The sequence below is a fragment of the Culex quinquefasciatus genome, chromosome 3 (genome assembly GCF_015732765.1).
Source record: "Culex quinquefasciatus strain JHB chromosome 3, VPISU_Cqui_1.0_pri_paternal, whole genome shotgun sequence".
NCBI classification, from domain to species: Eukaryota; Metazoa; Arthropoda; class Insecta; order Diptera; family Culicidae; genus Culex; species Culex quinquefasciatus.
The window spans coordinates 61,636,169-61,656,500 of record NC_051863.1 but is presented as its reverse complement, the minus strand read 5'-3'; the positions used below and the strand labels follow the sequence as shown (position 1 = coordinate 61,656,500).

At 39.3% G+C, this 20,332-nt stretch overlaps 1 protein-coding gene and 1 pseudogene across 10 annotated transcripts in view; both read left to right on the top strand.

Annotated features, from left to right (window-relative positions):
* Positions 1–2,877: 2,877 nt before the first annotated feature.
* On the top strand, positions 2,878–3,866 carry LOC119769591 (annotated as a pseudogene).
* A 3,033-nt stretch (positions 3,867–6,899) lies between these two features.
* LOC6043452 (ubiquitin carboxyl-terminal hydrolase 32) overlaps positions 6,900–20,332 on the top strand; it is a 53,902-nt gene continuing 40,469 nt past the window's right edge. For 4 of the 10 annotated variants that reach the window (XM_038258985.1, XM_038258984.1, XM_038258987.1 and 1 more), the window contains exons 1-2: positions 6,901–7,559; positions 18,243–18,773. In XM_038258985.1, coding sequence (XP_038114913.1) covers positions 18,716–18,773 — 58 coding nt within the window. In that variant the 5' untranslated portion in view covers positions 6,901–7,559; positions 18,243–18,715. Of the gene's footprint in view, positions 7,560–18,242; positions 18,774–20,332 lie in introns of all 10 variants that reach the window. The other 6 variants (XM_038258983.1, XM_038258978.1, XM_038258982.1 and 3 more) reach the window with 4 other exon arrangements.

Below are 20,332 nucleotides of genomic sequence, written 5' to 3'. Positions count from 1 at the left end.
TGCTGACAACTCGTGCCATTCGATTTGGTTGTATTTGATTACCATTACCGACCGATGTTCGCTATCGTCAATGCTTGGTGGAGGATTCAGGAGACTTGACGTGAAGAAACGACTGCGACCGCCCTTCACTGCTACAAGCAGGCGCTGCCCGTGCCGGAGAATAAAACCCTGAACGTGATTTGTTCATTGTGACGACTCGGCGCTGGAGGTTTCAGCGTGTGCCTTCTACAAGGGCAATCATAAGATGCTGCCGGATGCGGCGGACGAGACTGATAGCGGGCCGGCAAAGTACTTTAGACGATCTAAAGGTATGTTGTCCCTCAACGGTGGGTCAGTATCAGAATCTATTATACTCTCAGTTTCAGATATTAGCAGCATTTGACAAACGGGCCACGATCCCCGACCCACTCACCAACCCTGGTCCGATCGGCACAACTCGTCCAAGCCAGCAGCGTCGGCCAGATTGTCATCACAAGCAGTCCTACCAACCAGTCGCCGTCTACTTCGACCGCCCGAGCTAGAGTAGTCGTCGAGCGGACTCAAAATCCATCGTATTATCGCGCAAGTTCCAGGAGCAGCGGCAACAAAACCTTTCCCCCGCCAAGCGACGCACCAACCAAAGTTGTAGTAGCCACCGCAGCTGATTTATCTGGTTTAAAATCCCCACCTGCTTTGCGAACCGAACATTCTCCAGAAGTAGCGGAGGAAGGACCTGTCAAGCCGGAATTCTTCGAAAAGAACAAAGCAACCGCCGCCGAGATGGAACCCGAGTTAAGAAGTTCGTCGAAGGTCGAACCGGTACTTGCGGCTGTCGCGCATTCGGGAGCCTCTGTCGAAGCAACCGAACCCAGTTAAAACGGACAGGCGGAAACTTCGATGGACCTGCGATCGTGCCGATCGTGGGAAGCATAAACACAAGCAGATTATTCTTTATTTATTGTTTCAATTCCAACAACGAAAACGAAATAAATCATTATTGCACTTTTTTGTATATGTGCTATTAGCATTTTCCTTCTTTTTGCATTTCGTAGAAACACTTCCGGAACCACTGCTAGAACAGTGCCCTTCTTCCGTCTCCGGGAGCAAAACGCCAGTGCAGCCATCCGGCGATGTGGCCACGGGGAATTCCCTTATTTAATGAAACTCAGCTCATGTCGTCCTCGGACTCTTTCATCTACTATCCTCTTCCTTCCGCTCGGCGGCAGCGGCAGACACAGCACCACCGAACGACATCGAGGACAGCTTCTCGCGGCCGGAAGCGATCAGTTTCTCGACGCACTTGCCCTCAGCTCGATGACCTCCTTGTTGATGCGGGTTGAGTATTTCGAAACCTGCGCAAGTTCGACAGGAAGACTTGACAGGAAGGAGACGCAAACAAATCAATGTTTTCGACAAAGCAGGTTGGGCGCTGTCAAATGTTCGTTGACAAGAGGAATTTAATTCCTTAATACATTAAATGCGCAAATTAAATATATTAAGGCCAGTTTCGCGCCCCTCGCTTTTAAATTAGTGAGAAATGAGATTTTCAAAAACTGTAGCAGTAAAACTTTTCATTTTTAAAATAAGAAAAAAACTTTTAATGTAGCAAATTTTAACAACTTTTTAATTCAAAAGTAAGCTACTTTTGTCATTACCGTAATATTTTTGTGTGTGTAGTGGAGCCTGACGAGTTTCTAGAATGGCGGTGAGCCCCACCATTGTTGTATGGAAGTTGGCCCTGGGCAAACATATTTTGGGAATCAGTGGGCTACGCTATTTCACCTGATTTTGTTGTTGTTGCTGAGATTAGCGAAGCAAGAATTTTTTTTTTCGACATGAGCTCAAGAATGACTTGACGTGAACGTGCATTACAAAATTGGTTTGACAGTACCCTTGTACCATTACAAGCGTTACCTTCATATATATAAGGCTTTCTAGTCACAAATTTACCAACACATTCAAAGTATTGTCGCTCTGGCACTAAACCGAATCGAGCGATTTCCACTCTCGCCGCACTTTTTCTCTCCGCCTTTTTCTGTCAAGGTTAATTTGGTATTACTTGATCAGTGTGTAAACCAAATTTGTTGTGATTCCTCATATTGTTTTGATTGACGAAAATTTATGTCGGTGGATGAACCAACTTTTTTTGTTTATTTAATGAAAAACAAAATAAAATATGCACTATTTTTACCTCCAGAAATGGTTAACATCATCATCCAAAATCTCCAACGGCATCACACAAGCTCTGATGCTATTAAGCTTGACAGAAAAAGGCGGAGAGAAAAGGTGCGGCGAGAGTGGAAATCGCTCGTTTCGATTTGGTGCCAGAGCGACAAAATATTTTTCAGTGACGTTTATCCTCGCGTTCAACACAACATGTTACACTAAGAATTAGAGTTGATAAGTTTGCAAATCGTAGTGTCAGATAAGTCGCCGCAAAAATTCGATTTATTTCCGAAACCACAATATGTTTACATGACAGCTGGACGTTTGTTTGCATCAGGTTTCCTATCTCTTTCTAGCAAAAGTTTTTTGTCAGGCGACTTCTAGCTGGTTTTTTTGACTGGCTGCCCGATATGTCAGACAACATACTTCGCAGGGCTGTGACAGCTACAGCTCGATCATTGTTTGCATCAGGACACTGTGACGAGGAGTTCGTCATTTTTGAGTTAAATTATATTTTTTTCACTGGGCCTAGAAAGCCTTATAAAAAATAATAAAAATTAAATAACGAGCCATATTATCACCATTTCAATCAAGGGGTAAGACACAGAGTAACAGAGTGACTCAATTTCACAAAATTACTCATTGTGGCTCAAAGTTACTCAGAGTTACTCAATCTTACCCATGATTTTTTTTTTTTCACCGAGTTGCGGAATTTGTGAATAAACCTGTGTTTGACAGAGCTTGACAGAAAAGCGTGTTTACAGTTTAGTTAGAAATATTTTCACGCCACGATGCTGCTAAACTTTCCATAGTCATCATTCAACGAAACCCGGAACAATCTATTCCGCCTGTACCGGTGAATTCAAGGCTCAAGAGAATGCCCTGCTCGTCTTTACCCCCCGGTGTCAAACAACTGATCGTCGATGTCAACAAGATGGAATCGTACGAGGCCCGTTTCGAGAAAATCAAGATGGAAGTGTCGTCCTATATCAAGAAGATCGGCAACAACCCGGCCGCCGTCGCTATCATGCCCATCTCCGGATGGCACGGAGACAACATGTGGGAACCGTCTAGCAAGATTTACTAGTTCAAGGGATGGGCCATCGAGCGCAAGAGGGCAAAGCTGACGGCAAGTGCCTGTTTGTGACTATGGATGGCATCCTGACGCCGACCCGCCCCACCGACAAGCCCATGCATCTGCACCTAAAGGACGTCAACAAAATCGGTGGCAAGGGAACGGAAACCGGTGTGAACAAGTTCGATATCGCCATCGTATTCGCCCCGGTCAAGTCCGTCGAAATGCACCAAAAAGCCATGCCGGAGGCCGTGTCCGGAAACAACGTCAAGAACGTGTCTGTCGAGGAGTGCGTTGTGGTACGTCGCCGACTCAAAGAACTTACCGCCCAGGTCATCGTGCTGAACCACCCCGGTTAAATCTCCAACGTATACATCCCAGTGCTGGCTTGCCACACCGCAAGTCCACCAAGGATCATCCAAAGTCTATCGAGTCTGGTGATGCCGCTATCGTCTTCCGGGTCCCACCCAATCCTCTTTGCGTGGTAGCCGCAAAGGCCACCAATCAACATTCGATACTAGCGACCGCGAGGACTGTTCTCTTGAGTGAACCAGAAGACGACTTCCGTTTATTTCCTGCGGGTACTTGAATTCAGCTATTTTCAAAGGAGTCAAACAAAACTAATAAATAAAAGTGTTTATTTTTGCTTGGTTTTTTTAATGCGGTCGGTTTCGATACCTTTGGCGGCCGATGGCCTGGTTGAGCAGGTTCTTGGCGCCGTGACTTAGGAACGTGTCACACTGATTTGAAACCATGTTCCGAATCGCCCACGAACCGTTCCGCTGAATAAACTTTCTGGCCGTATGGATTTTCATAGTTTTGGCGATCGTCTCGGTGATGCCGGTTCGAAGAGCGTTTATTGTCACGCGGGCGACGGCGTGGGCCTCCATCCTGATGTTATCGTCCAGGATGAGGAGGCGGAACAGAGACGAAACAGGCGTGCTTTTAAGACCCTTAAAATGCTTCAACACGCGAACATCGTCAGATCGCGTGGCGATTCATCTCGTAAATGCAGGCCTTTGCAACCATTGCACATAATGGCACGATCTTTCGACTCGGACTACAGCAATTTGATTTGTGGGTTTTACAAGCTTGTGGTACGTATCACAAGTGAAGATCGAAAACGGCTGCCAGTAGTCGCGGGACAGTACGGGGAACTTGATTTTATACTAATCCACTAGCGCCCTACACACATTTAGATCATCCTCCTCCAGATGACGATCCGGAGACGTCCTGCAGCTGCTCAGCGCAAAACAAAATATTTCGTGTGTGAAATGCCGAATTTTTTACGCTCCACGTTGTTTCTGATCAGGCTTGGTTTTTGTGTCTGTCAAAGTCAGTCGTCTCTTGTGCTAAATGTCAGTGTCAAAATTCGTTACGTCGTTTGGGAGTATTGAAAAACTTTGAGTGGCTCAATGTTACTCAAAATTATTCAGACTTTCTCAATATAACTCTCTGTCCTACCCCTTGATTTCAATGAAATAAGTGTTTTAAATGCATTTCACACTAGTTCACCTGTTTTGCAATAATTAGTTTTCAAAAAATGTAAGATTTGACGAAAACAAAAAGAAATGCGATTTTTATTTGCTGTTTTAAGGCTAGTATGCAGATCGGAAGGAAAGGGGTCAAGAAACAGCTTTACGAACAGCAGAACAAAGGAGAGGGAGCGATTTCTTGGGGCTTTTCTTCACCCTCTCTGACTTGCTTGGGCTGCCGCTGCTGCCCATTTGATTTTTTTCTCGACCGGTTCCTTCCGAAGTGCGTATACCGCTTTACGCATAATTGTATCATGTCAGTTTTGGACGATTCTAACTTTTTACCATTTTTAAGATTAGTTTTACGTATACTTTCAGAAAAACACATAAAATCTAGTACTTCGTTCAGAAAATCATTGAAAACAACACCAAGTCTGTTTGTCTCATCGTTGAACTTCTACGCATAATTGGGTACTAAAATCAAGCCTAAATTTTTGTTATAATTGTTCACAACGATAAAGCTTAATTTTTGGAGTACAATGACTCTTTGTACGACCGCAAAGGATTTAAAATAGATTTTTGAATCAATTTTAAAATAAAACCTTCCCTTCACCACAACTCGTTTCGAGGCGAGGCGCAAACATACCTTTGCAAATTCTATGCGACCTGCAATACTTGCATGAAAATAATCTTACTTTCTTTAGAAGTTCAATGAAAACGGAATGAAAAACTCTGGAAACAGTGCGAAGGCAGCAACAAGAATTCTAAATTTCAAAATTTCCTCTTGAGTTTGTTGATACGGCAACAACTGTCAAGAAGCTTGGAAACGTAACGCCTCGAATCCAGTGAACTGCAGTATGGTACGTATGGTACGCTGCCATACACAGTATGCGGTATACTCGAAGTGCTTAACCCTTAGGCTTTAGGGCCCTATTCCCATTTTTATATAAAAGCAAAAGAAGATGTTCTGATGATAACAAACGATGAAAAATGATGCAATTATTGATACCGTCAACTGGGGCGAATTGGGACACATGGGGCGAATTGGGACAGCAGTTTTAACCATGTTAGAGCATAATATTTTGATTTTTCTGGTTGGTTTCGGATAGAACAGACTCAGACCAACAAAATGTGTACATCCATTTCCAAATTTAAAACCTTTAAGTGCTCTAAACACTGCTGTCCCTATTCAGACTGTAGTCCCGGTTCACCCCAGATGACGGTACTTGAACATTATTTCCGTCATTATATTACATTATATTACATACAAACATAAATTCTTTTTAAATCACAAACGTCTTTATCACCTTGTTGTCATTGGAGGGGAAGCTTTGTTATGATTCGTTTTTCTTCGCCGAATGTACATGGAGCTTTTTGCAAGTCGAAGAGAAGTTTTTTTTATGATTTGACAGGTTGACAAAGCTATATAAACAGGCACTGCTGATGCCAGAGATTTTTTTGTTTATGTTACATTATTAAAAATCAATATTAAATAGACTTTACTGATGTAACTTTTGCTCATTTTTGGTAGAGAGGTAGCTTATTAGGAGTACTTTCAGAATATGCAATAACACAGAAAGTGTCAAAATGTACATGATGCCTTTTGAAACGTTGCCGTAAATTTATGCGATCAGGAGCAGTATAAGAATAGAAAACTGACTAAACACTTTTTCTCGCAGTGTCCATTCTGCCAAGCACCTTCAGCCTGCAGCCAGATTTTCGCTCTACCTTACCTGTCAGGCAAAACCCGTGGTCGTCTCGAAATTCACCACAACTGGGTGGTTGTGGTGGGGGAGGGGGAGTCGAGCGAAAGACGGGGAAACAAAAACAAAAATGACAGCCACAGACAGGTGGATAAAGCATTCATGAAAAATTTGCCAAGATGTTTTGGGATCAGAAATCGTATGAAATCAGCTGACTCCATGGTTGTTGTATTTGTTGGCTTTCGTTTCGTTGAATAACATTTTTTTTTAATCCAAGAAAACGATTCAGAAGAATTTTAACAGTAGAAATATAACTGCTTAAAACTCTTCTTGTCTATGCCTGCGTGTGATGTCACCACCTAATCAGCCAACAACAACAACAACAACACTTGCTGGTAGTGTCAAAAGTGGAGAAGAGAAACACGGCAAAACTGGAACGGTACACACTCGCGCAAGCGAGACAGAAACAGGGCAAAAACGAACGGGAAAATCGCCAGCCCGCTTAGCGCAAACTGTCAGAAGTCCCGTCGTCGTCCGTCGTACAAGTCGCGAAGAAGGTGTGTGTGTTTGAAAAAAAGTCCGCGGAGAGAGAAGCAGTGTTGAAGGATTGGGGCGAGCGCAAAGTGCATTATTCCGTCTCTGTGAAGAAAGGAAAAGAAGGCAAGCGAAATAACCTGATAGTGGAATTTTTTCTTTTTCTGTTCGTCCGGGTTCGTTCTTTCTGCGAAGGTTTCAAAAATGTAATTTTCCACCGTTGCTGGAGCGCAGCCGAGCAGGGAGGGGTGGTGAAAAACGGGAACCTGTGCCAAGTGTTTTGGTCCGACGGAAGCAACTGGGTGAAAAATCGAAATTCCGTCGCAAGAATTGTGTGTGTGTGTACGTCTGTGCGAAGAGTTGTGCGGTGGCCACAATGGCTTACACGTCGTCGTCGCGGAATTGATTGTGTCGCGAGAATCACCACAATCTGGAGCAGTAGGAGAAGGGAAAGTGGGAGGGAAGGTGGTCGTCGTCCCCCCTCTGGAAATTCCACAGTTTCCGTTCTCTTTCTGGGGGTGAGAGTTGGGCAGGTGTCCCAGTTCCAAAACCACACACCGAGGAGCAGTTCCAGAGAGTCTTATCAGGAAGAACCCCCGCGGTGTGAAACTGAGAAATCCCGGAGGAGTAGGTTCCCGCAGAACCATGGACAGTGCTTCTGGATGAAATTTGTAACTTGTATAGGCATAATCACCTGATTCCGCTTGGTGGTCTGTGTTGTGTACCCCCTTTTCCGTGGTGTCGTCGTCGTTGCCGTTCGTCGCCGTAGTTCAGTCTCTTTCACGCTCTTTTTTTTGCGCTCGTACTTGGTCGCCCGTCGCTGCTGCGGTAGCGATGATAAAGAGTGACCTCCCGTACCCCGCAACCTGTCCCGCCTAGTTTTTTTTTCGATGTGTTCTCAGTTTTATGAGGGCTTTTAGAATATACAAAATTTGAAAACGGAATCGACGTAACACCTTATAATGTGGCCCTCTTAAACCTTGCGGTTTCGTCAACGGGTCCACAGGCGTGTATCGTTCTTTTTGCGACAAGACTCCGCCTCCCGGGTCTCCTAAGTGTGAAGGTATGGGCACGGGGAGAGGGCACCGAATACCTATATTTACACTTAGAATTTTTTGCGTCCGCCCCGGGATTCGAACCGGCAACCTCTGGATTGTGAGTCCAGTGCGCGGTACGATTGATCCACACAGGCAGACGAAATTTGAATCGATGTTGTTTTTAGTAAAACTACTTTTTAACACTTCTTGAACATTCAGCACAATATGTGCTGAAACATTTGCTTTAACCATCAAACAACTTTTTTCGGGGAACCAACAAAGAGAAGGGATGTCGGGTTATTTAACTTTAAAACGCTTGTGGGAGTTTAATCTTCCTTGGGCATGAGTAAGGACCTCGACGCCGTTAGCAATGTTGGCTTTAAAATAAAATTTCGTGATAATATCACTTCCCCCCAGCCAACATTTTTGCCATGCGAAGCGGGCCTCGACGCTGTGTCTAGGTTTAATTCCTAGCTAGGAGCCATCAGTGTCTTAAGAGGTGGTCCCAAAGCCGAGTAGGAGTTCATGAAGCAAATTAGTCGTCTCCCACCCCTTTTAAATTGAAAAATGAACTCTGAAACCAGCGCTTACTCACAACAGAAACAGAGGCCTCTTCTAGGCATTGTAGGATAGAATAGATTTTGAAATTTATTTAAAAAAAAAAATTATTACGTATCATTTTGATATGTCAAAATTTCCATAGAGTCTCGGTCAATCAATAGTGCGATGATATCGGACAAAATTCGTTAATCTGTTGAACTAACGGTTTTCGGATTATGGTTGTATCGACCATTGTTGCGAATCGAGGGTCTACTGGAGCCTTGACGATCAAATGAAGCCTAACATTTCAAAAGGGCGCATGGGTTTTGTGAACAGGAGTGTGTCTCCTTCACTCAAATGACAGTTTACATAAGGTATAATAGAGATGCACTCTTGTTTGCAAAGCTCTATGCCCTAATGAAATGAATGGCATGAAATAGTCGTCTTAATTACTAGTGTTCAACTTATGAACTGTTCATTTATGTTTATTGGTTTTTGGAAGCGGCAAGACTGGTTTAAAAACAAGATCCTTTACCTTATTTGGCGTTATAATAAAACATTCGGGGATTTGAGATTAAATTTACTTTCAGACAGTTTAGTTTAGGTTGTTGATTAAAGTTAGATAGTTTTCCGTAGATGAATAATTGGACTTAAATGATTAGTTGATTTGAACGAAGTGTAACATTTCATTGGCAGATCTGTTTCTAGTTGTAATGTACGACAAGACTATTGACGGACGTGACAGATCGGCAGTTAGTTTTCATCTTTTTTCTCTAGTATTTTTATTTCCTTTAAATTTGGAATACATCATAGGTTTCTTTTGTATAGATCTCCGATTAGTTACATTTTCTTATTTAATTAACTAATAATTTAATTTATTCCGGGCCTTCTTACTTTGAATCACAATTTCAGATTTTCTTTATTCAGTGTTAAACTTAGATTACCGTAACTGCTCAAATCATCCAAGTTCTTACTACTCACATAAACACTAATTTTCTTTCACCTCCCCTCCCGATCCCTATATCTTCCGGTGGTGTTCATTTGGTATGCAATACTAGTTCGGCCACTACCCTTTTTTCCACAAGAAACCGGACTTGGACTGACTTGAGGCCGCGTCCCCCACCTTGCTCCGTAAAACGAAAACGAAAACGAAAACGCTTGTGGGAGTTTAATCTTAAATAACACACAAAAAAAAGTTTGTTTGCTCTACCTATGTATGTATCCGGGATATTTAAATTGATCTAAATGCATTTCTAGTCATAAAATGCACCTAAAATAAAACGAAAAAAAAAAACACTTAGAATGCAAGTGAATGCTACTAACTCTTACTAATCTAAAATCCGTACACTCAGCCGATATGGATGTTTGGTATAACAAAAACTGTAGAGGAATTATTTAGTATAATAATAGAAGATTAAAAATGCGATTGTATATTGACGTTAACATTAGTCGATTCAGATTTTCAGAAGTTTTTGATGAGTTAGAAACTCATATAAAACCACTGAACGGCAAAAACCTCTTCTTTTTCAATTCATCCTAACTTTTTTTTATTGGACTTGTTTGTTTTAAAGAAATTTGAAAATAGCAATAAATTTATCAGTACCTATAACTCTCACCAACAAATCCGTGAAGGATAAAATAAAAAAAAAATGTCTTGAACTGGTTCAGGTTCAGCGGGTTCAGCATATAACTTTTCAATTGGGTACTAAAGTCCTATGCCAATTTTTATGTACAACGGTAAAAAACACGATTAAAAACCATTTCTGATCACTATTTTTCATTTTAATGCAAAAATTTTTTTTGACAAGACAACATTTTTTCGATGGATCAACTATGGTCCCCTTGGAACGAGCTGTCAAGTAGAAGCTCTTCTGTCAAGAAGGACCGCGAGGTTAATTTTTCAAAATTGATTTAAAAATCAATTTTTAATTCTTTGTGGTCGTACAAAGGGTCATTGTACTCAGAAAAATAAGCTTTATCGCTGTAAACAATAATATCAGCAATCTAAGCTTCATTTTAGGACCCAATTGTGTCAAAAGAACTGAGATCGGTATTACGGACTCTCAGAATTCCTCTACAAAAAAAATCAGTACGTTTTTACCACATCACGTGATCTGTACGGCAAATCAATTCTCAAAAATCGCGGATTCAAGATAGAAAAGTTCTGTCATCCTCAATCGATAGGGTATCGAAAATCAATCGTCCATGATTTTTTTTTTTGAAGATATATCCGATGTGTTTTTCACGAAGAAATATTGGAACAACGAAGAACTTTTGAACTTTCAACACGACAAGGAATTCACCACAAAAAAACATGGTGAACCGAATTGGAAAGCTTCCTAAATGAATCCAAGAACATACGAAGAATTAAGAACCATAAATAGATTTGACCGGCCGCATCACTTACCACGGTGAATCCTGGCTTCACATCCATCTTACTAACACCCTCAAACCTCACGTGATACTTTGTCGAAGACGCAGCCGATTTAGCGGTCTTCATCACTCAAGTATTGGACTAAAATTCCCATCCACTTCCCCGTGTCTTACCACTGGTCGTGGCCGGCGCTGTGATTGGCTAGCATGATAGGGACATTTGAAAGTTGCAAAGTGGTGATGATTGGTTCCTACTCTTCATCTGTGGTCCACGGAGCAATTCTTGGGGTCTTGGTCAATAACAGAGTAGCAACTACGGGTAGACACCAATGCTAAGAAATATTGGAACAACGAAGATTGATGATACAGTCCGGACTCGATTATCCGAAGTTCGATTATCCGAAGGTTTGTATGAGACTTTGGATAATCGAATCACGAATTAGTTTTCCTTATTTTTTCATTTTCTTACTTTTAACATCAAATTTAAGTTCAGCAGCCCAATTTAAGTCGATTTTGAATTGTTGAATACCTATTAAATTAGAAAATGTATATTTTCAATGCTTCAAAACCGCCATTTTAACCACACACAGAAAAATGTTTTGTAGAATTAGCCTGTACAAGGTTTGTTTCATCAAAATTTTTGTTGAATATAATCAACGCCGATTTCGCGTTGAAACAAACCTTGAATTTTCTCAATTCCACAAAAATCTGTTGTTCTTTTGAAAAAGTTGCATTGACGTTTAGCGTTGATTCAACAAAAATCTTGATTTTCAAATCAACAAAATGTTTTGACGTAGACTTACGTCTTTGTCGAAGGTACTGGGGTGTCATTCCAAAAAACCCGGGCCGAAGGCCCTGGAATATTGCGTCATCCGTCAATCGCTTATATCTTCCTTCCCTCAAATCGAATCGGCACGATTTTGGTTCCATTCGATTCGAAAATTATTCAGCAATTTGCTATAAAACTTTCATTGTTGGCAAAATAGTTTTACTATTGAAACAATTGAATGTTTTAAAATGTTTTCAAAAAGCAGAGATTTTGCAAGCAAAATGAGCGCTTCCCACTCACGGACGGGAATGTCAAGTACCTATTTTGAGGGGAAAATCATCCGAGCAACGCGACCGAGTGTCGGTCGCGAAAAAGGAGGGGAAGTAGCAGACCGGAATCATATATAAGAACGCGCGCTCAGCAACAAGATGGGGCGCGCGCTTGCTCCTTCTCGCCGAAAAGTTGCCTCTCGTGGGTCAAGCCGTGGTTGTGAAACTTCCATATTCTAGTTGTTAAACTTTCCAACTCTTCGGAGTTCCCTCACTTCCCATCCCTCGTCCCACCCGGGGCGAGGCAGCGCAATGAATAATTACAGTTTATATTTCAGGAACAAATTTTGGTTTTCGGGGCGACGGTCTGCACAGCTTTCTGAGGCTGCTCGCCCCCAACTCCTAAAAACCCGGGCCGAAGGCCCTGGAATACTGCGTCATCCGTCAAACGCTTATATCTTCCTTCCCTCTAATTGAATTGACACGATTTACTTCGGGGGTGACGGATTGCACAGCTTTCTGAGGCTGCCCTCCCCCTTATTCTGCTACCAAACATTCACTCGGTTCGCGAAAAAATCGTTTTTCGTTCTTCTCTTTCCTTCCTCCATTCGATGTTGTCTAGTCAAAGATTTATCAACACATTCAAAGTATGTTTACATGGTAGCTGCGGTTTTGTTCGCATTAGATTTGCCATCTCTTTCTAGTAAAAGTCAATTCGAATCGTATATAAATTCTGTTTCAACAACCGGTACGTACACGGTCCGACTGAATTTACCGATCGCATTCACGATCTTATTCCGTTAATGTATTTCAAGTGTCTAGCTAATTCATCAAAATTAAGAAATGATTCACATATCAAAACTTTACGTAGTCTACGCCATTCCGGTTATGTCTGTGACATAACTACTTTGACTTTTGTTGATTCAAATATGCCTTATTTTTCTGCGTGCACCATCTCGGATTCTAAATCCCTTTAAAGTAGTTTAGAGGTCACACTCAAGCTCGACAATTAAAAATAAGATAACAAAAAAAAAAAACATTTATTTTTTCGTGATTCAATTATCCGAAGTGAAATTTTGCCAAGGCCTTCGGATAATCGAGTCTGGACTGTACTGTCAATTCCAAATGCTAATCTTAAACCTTTCTTTTTTGTAAGAAAAACAAAAGAAAAAACTATAATATTGTAAAACAACTTTTGAATGGTTTTCAAATACATTGTGAGTCAAATATCAAATAAAAGGTTATTACATACATGTAAATCGACAAAAATGTCAGAGGTCGGGTTTTGTTTTTAGGACATTAAAATATATGTTTTAACTATTGACAAAATTAACTTGAAACTTGAACTTGAAAATAATCCCGAAACATGTAAATAATTAGCAAGCGCCATCAAAAAAACAAACGCGCTAAGTCTTTTGACGTTACGACCCATTCCAATCGAAGGCTGAAGAAAAACGAGCGAGAAGCGAAGGCAAATAAAGAACAAAGAGTGGCCACCAAAACCACCAGCAGCGCCTGTTGGAGTGAGCCAGTGATGCTAGGAAATTTTCTCTATAAAGTAGCGTTCCGTGAGTGTTCGCTTAAAATTTCATCAATTTTGGCAGCACTAAGCAGACCCAAAAGAGCGCTGGAAGTAAAAAAAAACTAAGCTGAAAATATGAAAATAGGCGCGGCCTAATGCATTCGTTTGATAAGAATACATTTTGGAAATATTTTTTTCAAATGCTCGTAAAAAGAATAGAATAACTTTTAGTTAAAGTGAAAATAAACAGAAATGTTCACAAAAAGTTGCTCTACTCTTTGCGCATTTAAATTTTAAATGGGATTTATCCCTTAAAAAAAAGATTTTTCAAAAATGTCGCTTCTTGAGGCATTTTGGCCACTAAAGCGTTTATTTTCAACATCATTGGCGCGTAGGCCAGATCCATTCGCATCTTTTGGTATACATAACATTAAAGTTTGGAGCACTCTGGAGCTCGGTACAGACCTTCAAATTTTGGTATTTTTTTTTTCAAAAAATTGACCCCAGGAAAATAAAATGGCGTCTAGGGCGTCGCTAGGCGTGACGCATATCTTTTTTGCCGGGGCTGGGTTAAATCCCATTTATAATTCAAATGCAAAGCGCCAGCTCCTGTTACACCCAATTAAGCTCATATTTTGGATTTGAGCTCAATACGTCCACCGGAACAAACCCTCGAATGCCCGCCAAAAAGTCATTTTTGTTACATCCTAATGTAACCCCTTAAAGTGGAACGAAATCCGAGATATGACCGAACTTGCTAGCGATTTTAAATAAAACTATAATAACAGCAAATAACATTCGAAACGAGCGTAACTCAACATCACTGTTTACATAAAATCAGACATAAAATTTCGATAGATTTAAAAACATTCAATGTTCGTGGTAAAATGCAAACATTGACTTTACTGAAAGTATGGGCTGCTCTGAATTAAATTAGCACGTCTGAATAATGTTAAATAAACTAGTTGTTGACATATTTGGCTAGGGTTGTTCAAATTTTTTTTCTCATAATCAAGATTAAGGCTTCAGCACTAGCAAAGGCGAAACCCCCCTTCCCCTCCACAGTGGTCGGAAACGCAAATTTAACAGGAATAATTTATTTCCGCTTCAGGGATGCATTTTCGAGCTTCGGTGTCTAAGAAGCATTTGTTAAAAATGAAATTCTACATCCTTTGGTCAAAATGATATTAGGGTGGTCCAACAATTACTAATATTTTCAAAAACTATCTTCGCTTCTAGATGAAATAGAGGTATACTTTCTTCAACAGTATTGTAGTACTAGCCATTTCAAACAACTTTGTCGAAGACACCAAATCTCTATCTCTTAATCTGATCATTCTACAGCATTTTATATGAAAAGCAGTAGGGTGGCCCATCAAAAAAGTGTTATTGCGTATCTTTTTTGTATTATTTTTGGCATTTTTGGTGTCTTCAGGACATATTTAGAGCATAAAAATACGCGGAAATCAACTTCAATCAACTTCTAAGATCAATTTCTAAAGTGTGCATTTTTCCCTGAAACTATTTTTTAAAATCTCCGTCAACTATTTAAAACAGGTTATGCATTTAAATTTCAACTGTTTTTTTTCTTTAATTTTTCTTTCTATGCGATTTAAAAAAAATAAGAGTGAACGAATATGAACCACCCTAGTTCATCTAAGACCACCTTAGTTGCAATAAAACCAGGTTCGACCACGTTTGTCCTGCATTTTACCTGCATTTGAGCTCACTGAGAGCAGTTTTGATACTGATTAATGCGATATTCATGTAAATTTCCTCATAGAGCATGGTACAAAATCTCATAAAATGACCATTTTTAAATCGCTGTAACTTGAGTTTAAGAAAAAACCTTTTGAGAAGTTATATTCATATTAAAGAAGAAGTTTTGAGCTTTCAGATGCACCGCGGAGCGTATTTTTTTGTGTCCCCCTCGAAAAGATACAAACATTTGAAAAAGGCCTATTAAAAACTTTAAAAACGCTGTAACTTTTTACCAAAATGACCTAGCGACTTCGTTGACAGTTCAAAAGACGCGTATTTTTATGCTCTAAATATGTCCCGAAGACACCAAAATTGCCAAAAATAATACAAAAAAGATACGCAATAAAAACACTTTATTGATGGGCCACCCTACTGTTTTTCATATAAAATGCTGTAGAATGATCAGATTAAGAGATAGAGATTTGGTGTCTTCGACAAAGTTGTTTGAAATGGCTAGTACTACAATACTGTTGAAGAAAGTATACCTCTATCTCATCTAGAAGCGAAGATAGTTTTTGAAAATATTAGTAATTGTTGGACCACCCTAATATCGTTCTGACCAAAAAATGTAAAATTTCATTTTTAACAAATGCTTCTTAGACACCGAAGCTCGAAAATGCATCCCTGAAGCGGAAATAAATTATTCCTGCTAAATTTGCGTTTCCGACCACTGTGCCCTCGTGGTTTATGGATGGTCCCAGAAAAAAAATCGTTTTTTTTCTATTTTTAATGTTTTGATTTATGGTTCAAATGATATCAATACTTATTATAATACCAAAAAATCCTGATGCACGGTGGTGCAGGTGGTTAGACATGACTAGTATGACAAAAAACTTGGCAAGATGCTTGTTGAAATTCTGGCAAATTTCTGATTAGAATGGTGCATAATCGTGCTATTTCAATGTTTTCAAAGATAAGGGAAATATACCCATTTTAATCACACTAAGTCGTTCGATCAATTCTCATCACTTTTGCCGTTTTCCGCTATTGAATCAACATTTTGCTTACTCACTTTAATTTGGGCTATTTTTTACTTTAGTCATAGTCAAAAACACTTTATTTAGGCTGTCATTCATGTTCCCCTACATTATTCTCACGTCTCTCGATCGAGTGATTGGGAAACGTTAGTTCAACCAACCAGCGTTCATCAATAGAAGGGCAAATTCGTCACGTAACCTTTCCGCTTCGTTAAAAATTTTTGAAGTTCTTTGTCAAAAACTGGGTGCTAGAATAGTTCGCAACGGCCTCAATTTTTAACTGTCAAAGTGGAACCATTTTACTGTTCACCAAAAGTATAGAGTATTGTTATTGATCATTAAAAATTGTTTTTTTTTTGCTACAATGAAAAATGTGTGGCTTTTGAGGGCTTTGAGTCAAGAAATCTTAAGAAAGTTGAAGGCGAGATCGTCATTTTTTTGCTAATTATTAATGGAAGTTGTTTATAGAGTTGATGCGGTTGTATCCATCAAAAAACTGTCTTTATTGTTTGATTCCGTTTGAAACCCTGGTTTAGTGATAATCTTCTCTGCTTGTTGGATCAGCTTCGGTAGAATTAGCGATGTTTTTTCGCTGGACCAAGAAGAGCTGCATGATTCCAAAATCAGCATGGGAATTTATCTGCGACTTCGAAGATTGACGCTCTCGCTGCAGTTCTTCGTCACCCGTAAAAAAGAAAAATCTCTTCTAACCGATCGAAACGCGACAAATTTCTAGCAAAAAATGTCAAAAACTAGACAAAGTAAAATACATACTACTAATTTAAAAACAACTCATTTACCAATAAGAAAAAAGCCATGCTTGTGCTTGAACACTTTGTAGATCTAAACAAAGTGGGATCATTCGAAAATCACGTTACGCATTCTCTCTATTCATCACCCAGGTCAAAAATTATTAAGTTTTTTTTAAAGTTTTAGAAATTTTCTGATTGAATTGCATACCCTCTTTCCCAAAAATCATTGTTTTGATGAATAATCTTTTGAGAAATGTTTCTAATCGAGTGTACAAATGCCTACAGAAAAGTGTAGTAGATTAATTTTATGCTCAACTGTAAGTAGGGGACCATCCATAAACCACGTGGACACTTTTTTGGGAATCTGCCCCCCCCTCCTAAAGTGTCCACGTAGTTTATGGATGGTCCCTAGAGGGTGACGATTCTCGAGATTTTCAATTTCCCGGGAATCGAGAGTTGAATTTGGTTGAATTTGGACCCTTTTCTATGCCAATAGTGGCAATAATTTAAAAGGAAATTTAATAATATTGTTTCTTTTCAATCAATTAAGTGACATTTAATTACATCGAAATCACCCTAGGGGCTTAGAATTAAAAAAAAAGATGATTTGGATTGCAATGCTCGAGAGAGGATATGGAAATTGAACTTATTTTGAAACAGCTTTTCCTCCTTATAAATAATAAATCAATATAATTTTAAAAAAACTTTAGAATTCATTTCTGGAGTGCAACTCCTAAGTATGCTTCAAGATAAATTTTGAGGTACAATTTTTTTGGCTTCTCTCAATTATAGTTGTTGGTATTTTGATAAGTTAAAACTTTCTGAATAAGAAGATCAGAGAAGCATTGGTTTATTCTAATTTGGACATCGAACATCGAACTTCCAATGTTCTAATCAATTTAGAGTTTTTAAATAATATTCTGATGAGTTTATATAATTTTGCTTTGATATTTATAAGTATAAAATTTCCCGGGAGGCTCGACCGAATTTTTCGGGAATCGAGAGGTCCAAAAATGCTCAATTTCCCGGGAATTCCCGCTCGTCACCCTCTACCTGTAAGTAATTTTTGTTAATTTTGGATTTTCACTAAAGTAACATATTTTTTGTGTTTTGGGTATCAAATGTACGTTTTCCATGACATTGTCATGTTAATCCCAGTCTCTAGTGCAAATATATAAATCAACCTCAGAACTGACCACATTAATCGCGAAATCGCGGCCAGGGAACAACACAACCCCGTAACGGAAACCTCAATGGGTGGCGGTGATTGCAAACTCTGCTAAACAAAGTGTCGATATCTTATTCTCCAGACAGGAAGACAAGAAGAAAAAGCAAACAAACATGAAAAACTTCACAAACTAATATAGTGATGATAATAATGGGTGCCACTTGCGTCACCGTGTTGTTGTTGTGCTTCGACGCCGCGACCAGCTAATAAAACACACTACACACCAACTAATATATCTCGCTGTAGTGTGTCACACAAAGTAACTAAACTGTGCGCGGTCCTGAACAGATGTAAAAGATGATACGAACATGGTGAGCTGCACCCGAAGAGCAGCAGCAATAGTGACGTAGTGACTCAGCAGAAATACCACTCGCCGAGGAGGACATCCCCGTGAATGGAGCTGGAGACCTGCTGAACTGTGTGTGTGTGTTTTTTCACGAAGAACAACAACAAGTTCAACGCGGAGAAGAAGAACGCGTCTTCAGACGGCAAGGACATCTAGTGGGAAGAAAAAGCTACCTCCAAGACCAAAAAGAAGAAGAGCAACAAAAAAAAATGGGAGCAAAGGATTCGAAGCCGTGCTGCATCAGCTACGAGGATGCCGTCAAGCGAGGTAAGAAGCAAAGTCTTTGTGTTTGTACACTACGGTTGTTCTAGTTGGATGTAAGAGAGGAACACCCACCCAAACCTGACCCTCCTATTTTCGTCAATAATCTTTGTCTGTCCCTTGTTGTTGGAGAAGGGGGTGGTAAAATTACAAGACTGCATCTGATATTGACCAGGAGGGGTTAAGTGTAAGTCGACTCTTAATATTAAAACAGTGTAATCGCATTGTATCCCTTAAATCGAAGAAGAATGCAGTAGACCAAGTAAGAGTTTGTCTGCATTTAATCACTTAAAAGTTTGTTATGTCCAAAAAATACAATTTTGTGCCTTTAATTTGCCCGTATAAGGCTTCTAACAACTTTGGCAACTGTCCATACAAAAATGGTACGTGAATTTTCGAAAATCTGTATATGGATCATTCCAGGTCAACTGAGTACACTTTTGGACTCGACCTTCACCGATTTGGACCAAACGGATTGGACCATCCCTCTATTTTTGGCACCGCCCTCTTTTTTGACGATTTTCTAAAAACTTTTTTTTTAATCATTACATTGCAAATACTTGAGCAAAAGACTTTCTACATGTTGCATTTTATAGAAAATTGTCCAAGGAATTCGACAAAAATAATATTTTAACCCTTTAATGCCCACTAATATTATATTTTAACGTTTTGAGCATTAAAATTCAGTTTTGACCAATTCCTTATATTTTTATTTGTTTTATTTTATCGCCATCGTGTTCCTCGGACAATTTTACTTAATAATAAATGTAGACCTCAAAATAAAATGAACTATTGGCGAGATACAGCGATTTTACTGAAAAAAGTTTGATTTTGCGCTTTTTGTCCGAGGAACACGAGGGCGATAAAATAAACAAATAAAAATATAAGGAGTTGGTCAAAACTGAATTTTGCAAAGTTATGATTAAATTAAAGAAAAGTTTTTTAGAAAATCGTCAATAAAGAGGACGGTGCCAAAAATAGAGGGATGGTCCAATTAGCACCAAACTTGGGATTTCTGTTAACTATCGATAGATGAACGTACCCTCCAAGTTTTCAATATTACGCCCTTTTGAAATATCATTCTTGGTTTAAAAATTTTGAAAATATTTTTTTCGAAAACATCGGAAAAATTTATGAATGTTTCATATATTTTAACATTAACATAAATCGGACCATTAGCTGCTGAGATATAGACATTAGAAAACGGTGGGTTGTTCGGATGAGACTTAGAAAAAAATCAATTTTCCTGTTTTTAAACACTTGCATGGTAAAATCTCAGCAACTAAGGGTCGTATCAATAGGGTTCAAAAAAGCAAAATATTGAGAATTTTCTCAGCTTTACAGAAATATATTTTTCAAAAGTGGGCAAACATGTGGACTAATTAAAAAAAAATGAAAAACTGACACTACTTTCAAAAAAAGTTACCTAAAAATGGCATTAACTTGAACCTACAGTACTTTTTGATTGCAAATTTGATTTTACATCGAAAAATGAAGTTGAAAATTTTTTGCGACCAATATTTCGATTTTTTGAAAAAATCAGTATTGGTTGAAAAATTCATAAC